Source organism: Pseudophryne corroboree, chromosome 4 (genome assembly GCF_028390025.1).
Source record: "Pseudophryne corroboree isolate aPseCor3 chromosome 4, aPseCor3.hap2, whole genome shotgun sequence".
NCBI lineage: Eukaryota > Metazoa > Chordata > Amphibia > Anura > Myobatrachidae > Pseudophryne > Pseudophryne corroboree.
This window is the reverse complement of record NC_086447.1, coordinates 774,190,470-774,204,089: the sequence shown is the minus strand read 5'-3', so window position 1 is coordinate 774,204,089 and position 13,620 is coordinate 774,190,470. Positions and strand designations below refer to the sequence as shown.

Genomic DNA, 13,620 nt, shown 5'->3' with positions numbered 1-13,620 from the left:
GGGCTTTGACTAGGCCATTCCAACACATTTAAATGTTTACCCTTAAACTACTCGAGTGTTGCTTTAGCAGTATGCTTAAGGTCATTGTCTTGCTGGAAGGTGAACCTCCGTCCCAGTCTCAAATCACAGGCAGACTGAAACAAGTTTTGCTCAAGAATATCTCTCTATTTAGCACCATCCATCTTTCTGCTGCGGGGTACACTGGGCTCCACAAGGATAGACATTGGGGTATAGAGTAGGATCTTGATCCGAAGCACCAACAGGCTCAAAAGCTTTGACCTTCTTCCCAAGATGCATAGCGCCGCCTCCTATATCACCCCGCCTCCGTGCACAGGAGCTCAGTTTGTAGTTGGTGCTTGCAGTGCAAGCATGTAACAGGAAGAGCTGCTCACAGCAGCTCTAGAAAAAGCTTTTTCTGAGGAAAAAAGAAGACTACAAGGGCTGCAGCAGAGGCACAGATTGTGCTGGATGTCAGTAGACATTGCCTGCTGCGGCGCTGTACACTCCCGTGCCCTGGTTGCCGGGTACCTACAGCAGGAAGCTCCGGTTTTCTTCCAAGTTAGTCACACACGGCTGGGGATCTCCGGGATCACGTGGCTGCGCTTCGGGAGGTGGTAAGTGGGTCCCGTTTGCGTGACCCGGTCTTTATCGCGATCCGGTGCGGTCAGTGGGAGGCGGGCTGCGCGCGCTGGCGGTGGACACTGTGGCAGTACAGGCGATCCCACTAGATCACCAGGGCATGGGACAGGTCAGGTTTTCTCTCTAAACCGTTTTATTAGAGCCCGCAGTACCCAGTGGTTTTGCCAGCAGGGGGATAGAGCTTGGACCTGAAGCCCCTCCCCCAGCGCGCCATTTTCTGCAAATGTTCCCGCCCTGGAGCTGCATATCTGTCTCTCCCTCACTCCCTGGCAGTGTCTGCGGCGCCATTATCCCTCAGCTCACTGTTCCTGGGAATGCTTGGGCAAATCCTCCTATGTAAAGCCGCCTGGTTGTCGGTGCTGTGACTTTACATGACACTTAAGTATTCTACCTGCCTTTTTTTTAGTCAGTGTTAGTTAAGAAAGAGTGCACTTAGTCAGGGTTTCCTAGTACAATTACCCTGTGATATACATCCAATTCTTAATGTGTACTGTTATATCTATTGTTATATAGCTGTGTAAGCTAGTCCAGTGCAGTATTATTGTTAGTAATAACCTCTGCATTGTACAAACTGTGACTATTTGTGTGTGCATTTGAGTGGTGTCCATTTCGTGTCTTTCACTCAACCTGCTATCCCTATATTCTATAACCTGAGGGGGCTTGGTGCGTCAGGTTTTATCTAATATAGGATTTTCACAAAGATATACTGTATTACGTATTTTTCTCTGTGATTTAGTCACCATATCTCTCCTTTATCTCTGCTTGTGCTGACAACACTGTGCAGAGGTTTGGGCTAGAGGTATTGTGCTGCTGACAAATTGTACTGTGTTACCTGATACTGCAAGTTATATCATGTCTGCTTCTGAGGGTGACGGTTCTGGGGCTGAACACACTGCCGGTGTTGCTGAAGCCGCAGATATCTATGAGGAGAATATAGCAGCTTTGGGCTCTGGTTCTGGGGGCTCCTTGCCCACCAGTGGGACGGTGGCAACGGGGGCAAATAATGACCCGCCGTGGGCCGCTTTTTCCATGCTTCTGCATACGCTAGTTCATAAACTAACACCCCCTATGGGACCCCCAATGCCGGTACAATCGTTTGTGGTCCCTGCAGCTAACCCGCCGTGGGCGGACGATTTATCTGCTCAAATAAAGAAGTTGAACCAGTCCCTGACTACTAAGAAGTCTGACTGTCGCTCGCCTACGTCCAAGGGGTCCTCTAAGCGAGCGCTTGTCTCCTCACAATCCACTGCTGTCACTAACACCTCGACGGATGAAGACGGCACTTACACTGACCCCACATGTTCTGACTCCGATACGGCTGATGGGGAGGGTGGTTCACATGTGGATGTTCCTGATCTTTTGGAGGCTATTCAGTTAATTTTACAGATTACGGATGATCCCGAGCCATCCGTTCCTCCTAAGAAACCAGATAGGTTCAAGCGTCAGAAGGTGATTAAACAAGTTTTACCTCACTCTGACCACCTAATTGATATACGTCAGGAACCCTGGGAAAACCCGGGTACGAAGTTTGTGCCTCAAAAGAAGATGCTGGCTCACTATCCCCTCGCGCCGGAGCTGTCTAAGAATTGGGAAACGCCTCCTCCAGTGGACTCGCATGTGGCTAGGATGGTGGTTTCCTCAGCTCTACCTTTCACCACCGTCACGTCTCTAAAAGAGCCTACGGATAAACGTGGGGAGGGTTGTCTGAAAGCGATTTACACCCTCACGGGTGCTGCACAAAGGCCCACTATTGCAACTACTTGGGCTGCAGAGGCCATTGAAGCATGGGCCTTGGAGTTAGATGCTGAAATCTCCTCTGACCATGCTAGACAATGTTTGTCATATATTGTCACAGCTTCTCGTTATATTAAAGAGGCGTCTTCTGATGCCGGTATCCTGGCAGCCAAGGCCTCTACTACGTCAGTCCTGGCTCGCAGGATATTGTGGCTGAGATCCTGGTCTGTGGATCTGGACTCTAGAAAAACCCTGGAGGTACTCCCTTTTAAGGGAGATATTCTGTTTGGGGAGGATTTAATTAAGATTGTGGCTTGACTACTGCCAAAACTGACTGTCTGCCAAGTACTGCTCCTTCTGTGTCAAAGGCTAAAGGTACTTCCTTTCGCCCCTTTCGTCCTTCAGGTAAAGCAAAAGGTCAGGCGTACAACAAGCAGGCCCGCACTTCCAAACCTGGTAAGCCTAAGCCCAAAAGAGCCTGGGCGGCCCGTCAGCCAGCTTCCAAGACAGATAAGCCTGCCGCATGAGTGGGGGGCCGGCTTCTAGGGTATACCCAGGAATGGGTGAAGTCCACTTCAGATGCCTGGGTACGGGAAGTCGTCACTCGAGGTTACGCCATAGCCTTCAAAAACCGACCCCCTCATCGATTTTGCCAGACAGATGTCCCGTTGGATGAGACAAAGGCAAACACTCTACATTCGGTGGTACAGACCCTCCTGGATACAGGAGTCGTAGTACAGGTGCCTCTTGTGCAGAGGGCCCGGGGGTACTATTCTCCGCTGTTTCTAGTCCCGAAACCGAATGGGTCCTCCCGGCCCATTCTCAACCTCAAGGCATTGAACAGGTTTGTGAAGATTTCCAAGTTCCGGATGGAAACGCTTCGCTCTATAGTTCTGGCCTTGGAACCTGGGGACTTCATGGTCTCCCTGGATATACAGGATGCTTACCTGCATATTCCTATAGCAGTGTCTCATCAGCAATACCTGAGATTTGCGATTGGCAACTGCCATTACCAGTTTCTGGTGTTACCTTTTGGTTTAACAACGGCTCCGCGAGTCTTTACAAAAGTCATGGCTGTAATGACGGTGGTACTCCGCCGTCAAGGGGTCAGGATACTGCCGTATTTGGACGACTTGTTAATCCTGGCAAATTCCCCAGAACTTCTCCTGCGTCATCTAGACGTGACGGTCCGGTTTCTGCAAGCCCACGGGTGGCTCATCAACTGGAAGGAGTCATCCCTGATCCCTGCTCAGAGCATGGTGCATCTGGGAGCACTATTAGACACTCACAACCAGCGGTTGTTCCTGTCTCAGGAGAAAGTCCTGAAACTTCAGGACAGGATTCGTTGCTTCCTATCTCGTCCGCAGGTGTCGATACATTTGCGATGCAGGTGCTGGGCCTCATGGTGTCAGCATTCGATATGGTGGAGTACGCTCAATTTCACTCTCGCCCTCTCCAGAGGCTGATTCTAGCCAAATAGGACGGCCTGCCTCACCGGATCAGGTCTCAAATGATCTCATTGACTCCGGAGGTCCGTCTGTCGCTGCTCTGGTGGCTCCGGGACCAACAACTGTGCAGGGGCCGTCCGTTCTGGATATCCGGCTGGGTCCTGTTGACGACAGATGCCAGTCTAAGAGGTTGGGGCGCGGTGCTGGAGCAACACTCCCTTCAGGGGCGGTGGACCAAGGAGGAGTCCCTCCTCTCGATCAATATTCTGGAGTTGCGGGCGGTCTCCAATGCCTTGAACCTAGCCCAGCATTTAATTCAGAACCGTCCTGTTCAAGTACAGTCTGACAACGCCACCACAGTGGCTTACATAAATCATCAAGGCGGCACTCAAAGCCGCCTTGCAATGAAGGAAGTCTCACGGATTCTACAGTGGGCATAACGCCATCTTCCGGCCATAACAGCAATATTCATTCCGGGAGTCCTGAATTGGGAAGCGGACTTTCTCAGTCGTCAGGATGTGCATGCCGGCGAATGGGGCCTCCATCCAGAAGTGTTTCAACTCCTAGTGGAAAGGTGGGGCCTTCCAGACGTAGATCTGATGGCGTCTCGACACAATCACAAGGTTCCGGTTTTCGGAGCAAGGACAAGGGATCCTCAAGCAGCATTCGTGGATGCCCTGGCGGTACCGTGGAGGTTTCGGCTGCCGTACGTGTTCCCTCCTGTGTCACTCCTGCCCAGGTTAATTCGGAAGTTCAAGCAAGAAAAAGGAATCCTGCTTCTCATAGCTCCAGCGTGGCCCAGACGGCACTGGTTCTCAGACCTGCAAGGCCTATCGTCGGAGCGTCCAATTCTACTTCCACAACGCCCAGACCTCCTCGTTCAGGGCCCCTGTGTCTACCAGGACCTAGCCCGGCTGTATTTGACGGCGTGGCTCTTGAAGCTTCCGTCTTAAGGGCTAAAGGGTTTTCTGAGGCGGTCATTCAAACTATGTGCGGGCCCGGAAACCGGCTTCGGCTCGGATTTACTATAGGGTCTGGCATTCTTACTTTGGTGCGCATCTAACGATTATGACGCTTCCAAGTTTATTATAGCCAAGTTGTTGGCTTTTCTTCAGCAGGGCCTGGACTTAGGCCTACGTCTGGCCTCCCTCAAGGTTCAAATATCTGCCTTGTCGGTGTGGTTTCAGAGAAAAATTGCGACCTTACCTGATGTGCATACCTTTACTCAGGGCGTGTTGCGTATCCAACCTCCCTATGTCTCGTTTGTGGCTCCTTGGGACTTGTCGGTGGTTTTGGAGGCGTTACAAGAGTCTCCGTTTGAACCTCTTGGTTCAACTGACCTTAAGCGGCTTTCCCGTAAGGTGGTGTTTCTGCTCGCTATTGCTTTAGCTAGAAGAATGTCAGATTTTGGGTGCCTTGTCCTGTAGTTCCCCATATCTGATATTTCACCGTGACCGGGCGGTTCTTAGGACTCGTCCCGGCTATCTACCTAAGGTGGTTTCTTCGTTCCACCTTAATCAGGAGATTGTGGTTCCGGCACGTGTTTCTCCTGATCTGTCTCCCAAAGAGCGGTCTTTGGATGTGTTACGAGCTCTCAGTATCTATGTGAAGAGAACGGCTCCTATTAGGAAATCTGATTCTCTTTTTGTTGTGTTTGGGTTTCACAAACGTGGCTGGCCTGCTCACAAGCAAACTCTGGCCAGATGGATTAGAATGGTGATTGCACATGCTTATGTGAAGGCTGGTCTCTCTGCTCCTGATCACATTAAGGACCATTCTACTCGGGCTGTTGGACCTTCTTGGGCGGCCCAACGTGGTGCGACCCTTGAACAATTGTGCAAGGCGGCTACGTGGTCCTCAGTGAACACGTTCATTAGGTTCTATGCCTTCGATACCGCCGCTTCCCAGGCTGCTTCCTTTGGACGCCGGGTTCTTGTGCCCGCTTCAGTGCGTCCCCTCCCGTAAGGAACTGGTTTAGGACATCCCCAATGTCTATCCTTGTGGAGCCCAGTGTACCCCGCAGCAGAAAACGAGTTTTATGGTAAGAACTTACCTTTTGTTAAAACTCTTTCTGCGAGGTACACTGGGCTCCACAAGACGCCCACCCTGACGCACTTAGATTCTTTGGGTTGGTATGGCATTAGCCGCTGACACTTCTCCTGTCGGAAGAGTGTGGTGTTTGTGGCAACTGGCAGTTGTGGTCTTTTACTTGCTACTGCATTGGGCTGGTTAACAAAACTGAGCTCCTGTGCACGGAGGCGGGGTGATATAGGAGGCGGCGCTATGCATCTTGGGAAGAAGGTCAAAGCTTTTGAGCCTGTTGGTGCTTCGGATCAAGATCCTACTCTACACCCCAATGTCTGTCCTTGTGGAGCCCAGTGTACCTCGCAGAAAGAATTTTAACAAAGGTAAGTTCTTACCAAAAAACTAGTTTTTCCTCGATTCAAAACAGTTTACCAGTCCCTACTGCTGAAAAACATGCCCACAGCATGATGCTGCCACCACGTTTCACTGTGGGGATAGTGTTCTTGGGGTGATGAGATGTTTTGGGTTTGCGCCAGACATAGCGTTTTCCTTGGTGGACGAAAAGTTCAATTTTAGTCTCATCTTACCAGAGCACCTTCCTCCATACACTTGGGGAGTCGTCCACATGCCTTTTGGCAAACTCGAAATGTGCCTTCTTATTTTTAACACTAAGTAATGGCTTTTTTCTGGCCACTCTTCCATAAAGCACAAAATGGCAAGCTGCTCAATCAGATTGTGATGTCACTCAGGTGCTAAAAGGAAGGGGTAATTCTGTGTAAGAAAAAACAATTTGTGTTCCCTAATGCACACTGGGTGAGAAATAATACTACATAATAATCAGATAATACGGAGATCTTAGTTGCGTATATCTGCAGATATAGGGTTAAGCCCCCAGGCCGTTCGGCAAGGGGCCCCCGTCACCCATTGGCGGAGGCCACAAGAGTTCTCCGCTGGGTGGAACAGCACGTGAGCGCTCTGTCAGCAGTCTTCCTCCCGGGCGTGGACAACTGGGAAGCAGATTTTCTCAGCAGACACGATCTCCATCCAGGAGAGTGGGCTCTTCATCAAGAGATATTTGCAGAAGTGAAAAGGCGTTGGGGAACTCCTCTGATAGACATGATGGCGTCTCGCCTCAACAAGAAACTTCCGAAGTATTGTTCCAGGTCAAGAGACCCCCAAGCCTGTGCAGTGGACGCCCTGGTAACTCCGTGGGTGTTTCAGTTGGTGTATGTTTTCCCTCCACTTCCTCTCATTCCAAAGGTGTTGAGGATCATAAGGCGAACAAGGGTTCGGGCAATACTTGTTGCTCCAGATTGGCCACGGAGGGCCTGGTACCCGGATCTTCAAGAATTACTAATGGAAGATCCCTGGCCGCTTCCTCTAAGAGGAGACCTCTTAATGCAGGGGCCCTGTCTATTTCCGGACTTACCGCGGCTACGTTTCACGGCGTGGAAGTTGAACGCCAGATTTTAGCTCGGAAGGGTATTCCCGGGGAGGTCATCCCCACTTTCCTTAAGGCTAGGAAGGAGGTCACGGCGAAACATTATCACCGTATTTGGAGAAAATATGTGTCGTGGTGTGAAACCAAAGCAGCTCCTGCGGAGGAGTTTCACTTGGATCGTTTCCTCCATTTTTTGCAGGCAGGCGTGGATGCAGGCCTGAAGTTGGGTTCCATCAAAGTGCAGATTTCGGCCTTATCTATTTTCTTTCAAAAGGAATTGGCCGTCCTTCCTGAGGTTCAGACTTTCGTGAAGGGAGTGCTGCATATCCATCCTCCATTTGTCCCACCAGTGGCGCCGTGGAATCTTGAAGTGGTGTTGCAGTTTCTTATGTCTCACTGGTTTGAGCCATTGCGTAAGGTTGAGTTAAAGTTTCTCACTTGGAAAGTGGTCATGCTTTTAGCTCTGGCGTCTGCCAGACGAGTGTCCGAATTGGCGGCCTTGTCTCACAAGAGCCCATATTTGATTTTTCATTCGGATAGAGCGGAATTGAGGACTCATCAACAATTTGTGCCGAAGGTGGTCTCTTCGTTTCACATAAACCAACCTATTGTGGTGCCTGTGGCTACGGATGCTGTGGCGGTCCCAAAGGCTCTTGATGTTGTAAGAGCTTTGAAAATTTATGTAGCCAGAACGGCTCTTACTAGGAAGACAGAGGCTCTGTTTGTCCTATATGCTTCCTACAAGATTGGAAATCCTGCTTCTAAGCAAACTATTGCACGCTGGATTTGTAATACGATCCAGCAAGCTCATTCTTCGGCTGGGCTACCGTTGCCGAAGTCAGTAAAGGCCCATTCTACCAGGAAGGTGGGCTCATCTTGGGCGGCTGCCCGAGGGGTCTCGGCACTTCAACTTTGCCGAGCAGCCACGTGGTCGGGGTTCAAACACTTTTGCTAAATTTTACAAGTTTGATACCCTGGCTGATGAGGACCTCATGTTTGCTCAATCGGTGCTGCAGAGTCGTCCGCACTCTCCCGCTCGTTCTGGAGCTTTGGTATAGACCCCATGGTCCTTTTGGAGTCCCCAGCATCCTCTAGGACGTAAGAGAAAATAGGATTTTAATACCTACCGGTAAATCCTTTTCTCCTTACACATGGTTTGTGTATCAGTTATGTTCAGCTTGTTGCTGTGGTTAGTTCATACTGTTATCTGGTTTCCTGCTACTCCAGTTGCACGGTATGTTGTGGTGTGGGCTGGTATGTTTCTCGCCCTTAGTTTAACAAAATCCTTTCCTCGAAATGTCCGTCTCTCCTGGGCACAGTTCCTATAACTGAGGTCTGGGGGAGGGGCATAGAGGGAGGAGCCAGTTCACACCCAGTCAAAGTCTTTTTAGTGTGCCCAAGCTCCTGCGGATTCCGTCTATACCCCATGGTCCTTTTGGAGTCCCCAGCATCCTCTACGGACTAGGAGAAAAGGATTTACCGGTAGGTATTAAAATCCTATTTTCTCCTTCGGGCACGGTTTTACCTATAACTGCCTGTGGAAGGGGGCATAGAGGGGAGGAGCCAGCACACCCAGTTAAAGAAATTTAAAGTGCACTGGCTCCTTTGTACCCCGTATATACCCATCGTACTAATGTGTCCCCAATATCCCTTATGGACTATGAGAAAAGGATTTACCGGTAGGTTTTTAAAATCCTATTTTAGACCCATACTCAACCTCAAGGCTCTCAACAAGTTTGTCCGAGTGGCCAGTTTTCGCATGGAAACCCTCTGTTCAATTGTCATGGCATTGGAACCTGGGGATTTTATGTCTTCCATGGACATTCAGGATGCATACCTCCATGTACCTATCAATGCCATCCATCAGCGTTACCTCCGGTTTGCCATTCTACACCAGCATTATGAGTTTTGGGTTCTGCCCTACTGACTCTCTATGGCCCCTCGGGTCTTTACCAAGATGATGGCAGTCATAACTTTACATCTCAGGCGTCAGGGAATCTGGATTTTCCACTACCTAGATGTCCTACTGATCCTGGCTCGGTCTCCGGAGGGTCTGCAACAGCATCTCCATTTGACCATTGCCTGTCTGCAGACTCACGGTTGGATTATCAACTGGAAGAGATCCTCCATGGCTGCGTCTCAAAAAATAGTACATCTAGGAGCCATCCTAGATTCTCAGGCTCAGAGGATTTTTCTGCCGGCAGACAAGATAATGGTACTCCACTCTCGTCTGTGCAGTTTTCTTCAATGCTGGCGAGTGTCCATACACTCAGCCATGTAAGTCCTGGGGTCCATGGTCTCCACCTTTGATACTGTGGAATATGCCCAATTTCATTTCAAACCTCTGCAGCACCTTATTTTGTTACGATGGAACGGACAGCATCATCTTCTCAGAGCCTAGACAATGGTGTTGTCTCGACGTTCGGCTGTCGCTCTTGTGGTGGCTTCAGATGTTCCGCTTGGACAAGGCCGTTCATTTTGAATCTTGGATTGGGCACTACCCCCCCATGGATTCCAGTCTCTGGGGTGAGGAGCAGTGACCAGCCAGCAATCCTTGGACAGTCCTTGAGAGTCGCCTAGCCATCAACATACTGGACTCAGGGCACTCGGGAGCAGGACCTTCTTTAAGGTTGGCCAGTGCAGGATCAATCCTACAACACGACTACAGTAGCTTACCTCATCCATCAGGGAGGTACGCAAAGTTTAGCCGTCATGAGAGAGGTGACGCACATCCTCACGTGGGAAGAACGTCATCTTCCAGCAATGTCGGCAGTGTTCGTCCCAGGAGTTTTCAATTGGGAAGCAGAGTACCTAAGCCGACAGGACATACACTGAGGAGAGTGGACTCTACTTCCAGAGGTCTTTCAAGATCTAGTGGACAGGTGGGGTAGTCCAGAAGTGGATCTCATGGCATCACGCCACAACCACAAACTACCAGTATATGGTGGGACTTCAATCAGGTATACATATTCCCTCCAGTTTCACTTCTTCCGAAGGTGCTTTGCAAGTTCAAGCAGGAGGGAGGCACAATGCTTCTCATAGCTCCAAACTGGCCGAGGCGTCCTTGGTTTGCAGACCTGCAGGGTCTGTCAATCGACACTCCTCTCAGACTGCCTTTAAGACAGGATCTGTTAACACAGGGTCCATATCTAGACCAGGACCTGGCGTGACTTTTGAGACATCCTTTTTAAAATCGAAGGACTTCTCGAGCTCAGTTGTCCAGACAAAGCTTAAAGCATGCAAGCCAGCCTCAGCAAAGATTTATTACAGTATTTGACACACTTATTTTCAGTGTTGTTCGCAGAGGAACTACAGTCCTTCTACTTTCAGAGTGGCAAGAGTACTTGCTTTCCTTCAAGCAGGATTGGACTTAGGTCTTCGACTAGCATTCCTCAGGGTACAGGTATCTGCCCTGTCCTTGTGGTTCCAGAGAAAGATTTCTTCTCTGCCAGATATCAGAACTTTCGTTCGGGGTATCCTCCATATTCAGCCTCCATTTGTCCCTCCGGTGGCTACTGTATGTGGGACTTGTCTTTGGCTCTACAGGCGTGACATGCAGCTCTGTTTAAACCATTGGACTCTGTGGATTTAAAGTGGCTGACGGAAAAGAATCTCTTCCTCCTGGTTATTGCCTCTGCTTGCAGAGTGTCTGATTGAGCGGCACTTTCATGTCATTCTCTTTTTTTTTAAATTTTTCATCCAGACAGAGCTGTCCTCAGAACTAGGTCTGAAAACCTTCCTAAGGTGGTCTTCAAATTTCATATCAGTGAAGAAATTGTGGTTCCAGCCTTTCAATCTCCAAACCCTTCCACAAGTGATGTATTGTTGGATGCGGTGCAAGCACTTCAGATTTATGTGGAGCGAACTAAGTCTATCCGTAAATCTGACGCTCTTTTTCTTTTGTATGGTTTTCACAAAAGAGGATGGCCTGTTAACAAGCAGACCTTTAGCTCGATGGCTTAGGCTTGCATGAAAGCGGATCTACCTGTTCCTATGGTGCTCAAGGCTCATTCCACTCGGTCTGTGGAGCTTTCCTGGGTGGTTAGTCATAGAGCATCTGCTGAACAGTTGTGCAGGGCAGCCAAGTGGTCGTCCGTCCATACTTTCCGCTATTTCTATTCATTCGATACCTTTGCCTCCCAGGATGCTGCATTAGGGCGACGGGTTCTCCGTTTTGCTCAGGAGCATCCTCTCCCTTCAGGAATACTGCTTTAGGACATCTCCTGTGGAGCCTATGGACCCTAAAGAAGAAAATAAGAGTTATGCTAGACTTACTATGGTTAATTCTATTTCTTCGAGGTCCACAGGCTCCACAGAGCTCCCACCCTGATGCATCAGGCTTGTGAGTATTACTATTATTATATGGTGACTAGTTCTTCTCTTCTAATATGAGTGTGTTTCTTGAGTGTTCCATTCTTCCTTCTCATCTGTCCTGCTCCTGCCGTGGGTTTGTTTACTAAACTGAATGGCCTGGGCCTGGGGAGGGGTTATAGGTGAGGAGGACCCAGTGCATTCTGGGACTGAGAAGCTTTAATTGTTTGGTGCCCAGTTCATTTCAAACCACCTAAACACCGTGGTATTCCTGTGGAGCCTATGGACCTCTAAGAAATAGTTAATCATAACTCTTATTTTTGATAATATCTAAGCACACTGCATAAATGTCACATTAAACCTTCCACTGCTAAGGGTTAATGCAAGATCTGGCACCACTTCTAAATGAAAATGCAGAACCTATTCTTCGCTCTCTCCCTTAGGAAGGGAAAAGAAGAAAAGGAAACGCAGCCGTAGCAGATCATCATCTGTGTCGTCTTCCTCCTCCTCCTCCTCCTCCTCTTCTTCTTCCTCTTCATCATCATCGTCACACTCGTCTTCCTCCTCTTCCCACTCATCCTCATCTTCCAGCAGTGGCAGCAGCACCAATAGCAGAGGTAAGCATTTTGCAAAATGTCCTGAGATTTCATTGCATGCCCACACAGTATTTCATTTTCAGGATGGGAGGTGTGGTGTGGCTGTGAGGTCCTAAGATAATTTGGATTTTGCACAACTTTAGCTAGTTCGCTTAACCACTTGCCTGGTATGGTTGCATCAGATGCGACCACACCGGGCTGGACTTTCCTTGACATGGTCGCATCTTATGCGACCGGTCAGAAAGCTCACTTTGTAGCTGCAGGATGAGAAGTTTCCTGGCCCAATGCCTGCTGTGCTGCCGATCACTGCTGATCGGTCAGCTCAGCAGCACAGCCAACCCAGCAGACATTAGCAGTCGCTGGGAAATGTTAAAAAAAGCAGCCCTTTCCATGAGGAGCTCCGGAGGCTGCAGAGAGGATCACATGCCTGGAAACTGAAGTCGTGATGGTCGCAATGTTCCAATCATTGATGGCCACGATGTTCCGACCATCGTTGTTTATGCCAATGTCTTTTCACTAGAAGCAAAATGATGTTTCTGAGGCACAGATTATATACAAGTATGATTGTTAGTGCGGACAGGGCTGTGTGCGTCATGAAAGGAGCAGGCAGATTGCCACAAAGGGAAAGTTACCTAATGGAAAGAGCAGGGTTCCCTAGCGACATTGCTTAAGCGATGTGACGTTTCTGATGCAGAAAGACGCACCTCTATATGAAACAAAATTTACACATCCTGCATGTAGTTTGGCTTTATCTGAATTTTGCAGTCTTCACACTGTCTGTCATTCATTTCCAATAAGAAGCTGTGGTAGACATCTAAGATGTATTCATATAGTTTGACCACATGAGGGCAGACTGCTACAGTTAACTGTATTTCATGAAATATGAAGATAAATAAAAGGTACGTCAGACAGCTTGGTACATAGGGCTTCTCTCTCTGCCTTGCTTGTGTACAGAACAACATATTCCATTTTTCTGCTGTTGCCATGTGATGCGGTAGTATTATTCGCTTGACATGCCTTTTCCCTCTTTGTAGTGATTCATGTAATTGACGTCTGACTATTCTGCTCCCATTGTGAGTCTCTCTCTCTCTCTTTTTGTAGTTAGTGAGGTTCCCAGGTGTGATGTCAAATATGAAAAAATTATTTAATCTGTAACTTTACGTTTTCTTTTTTTCTTTTGTTTAGATTTTCCGAAATGTAAATCTAAGAAATTACCTAAAGAAAAACACAACAAGAAGGTAAAGTCTGTGGCCTTATCTTTTGATTTTTGTTTATTTAGTTATCAGACTTTTAAGGCGGAATTCAAATGTATTTCGCGGGTCCCTGCATCCGCCCACCAGCAGCTATTTAAATGTTTCTGCTGGCGGGCGCAAGACCTTCATTTCAGATCACTACCCATTAGGGGAAGCAAGCTGGTATGTGCGAA

The 13,620-nt window shown here is 48.8% G+C and overlaps 1 protein-coding gene across 3 annotated transcripts in view; it reads left to right on the top strand.

Annotated features, from left to right (window-relative positions):
• Positions 1-13,620, top strand: part of LOC134910350 (protein AF-9-like) — a 34,396-nt gene that overhangs the window by 4,700 nt on the left and 16,076 nt on the right. For all 3 annotated transcript variants that reach the window (XM_063918258.1, XM_063918259.1, XM_063918260.1), the window contains 2 exons: positions 12,042-12,215; positions 13,380-13,432. In XM_063918258.1, coding sequence (XP_063774328.1) covers positions 12,042-12,215; positions 13,380-13,432 — 227 coding nt within the window. The remainder of the gene's footprint in view (positions 1-12,041; positions 12,216-13,379; positions 13,433-13,620) is intronic.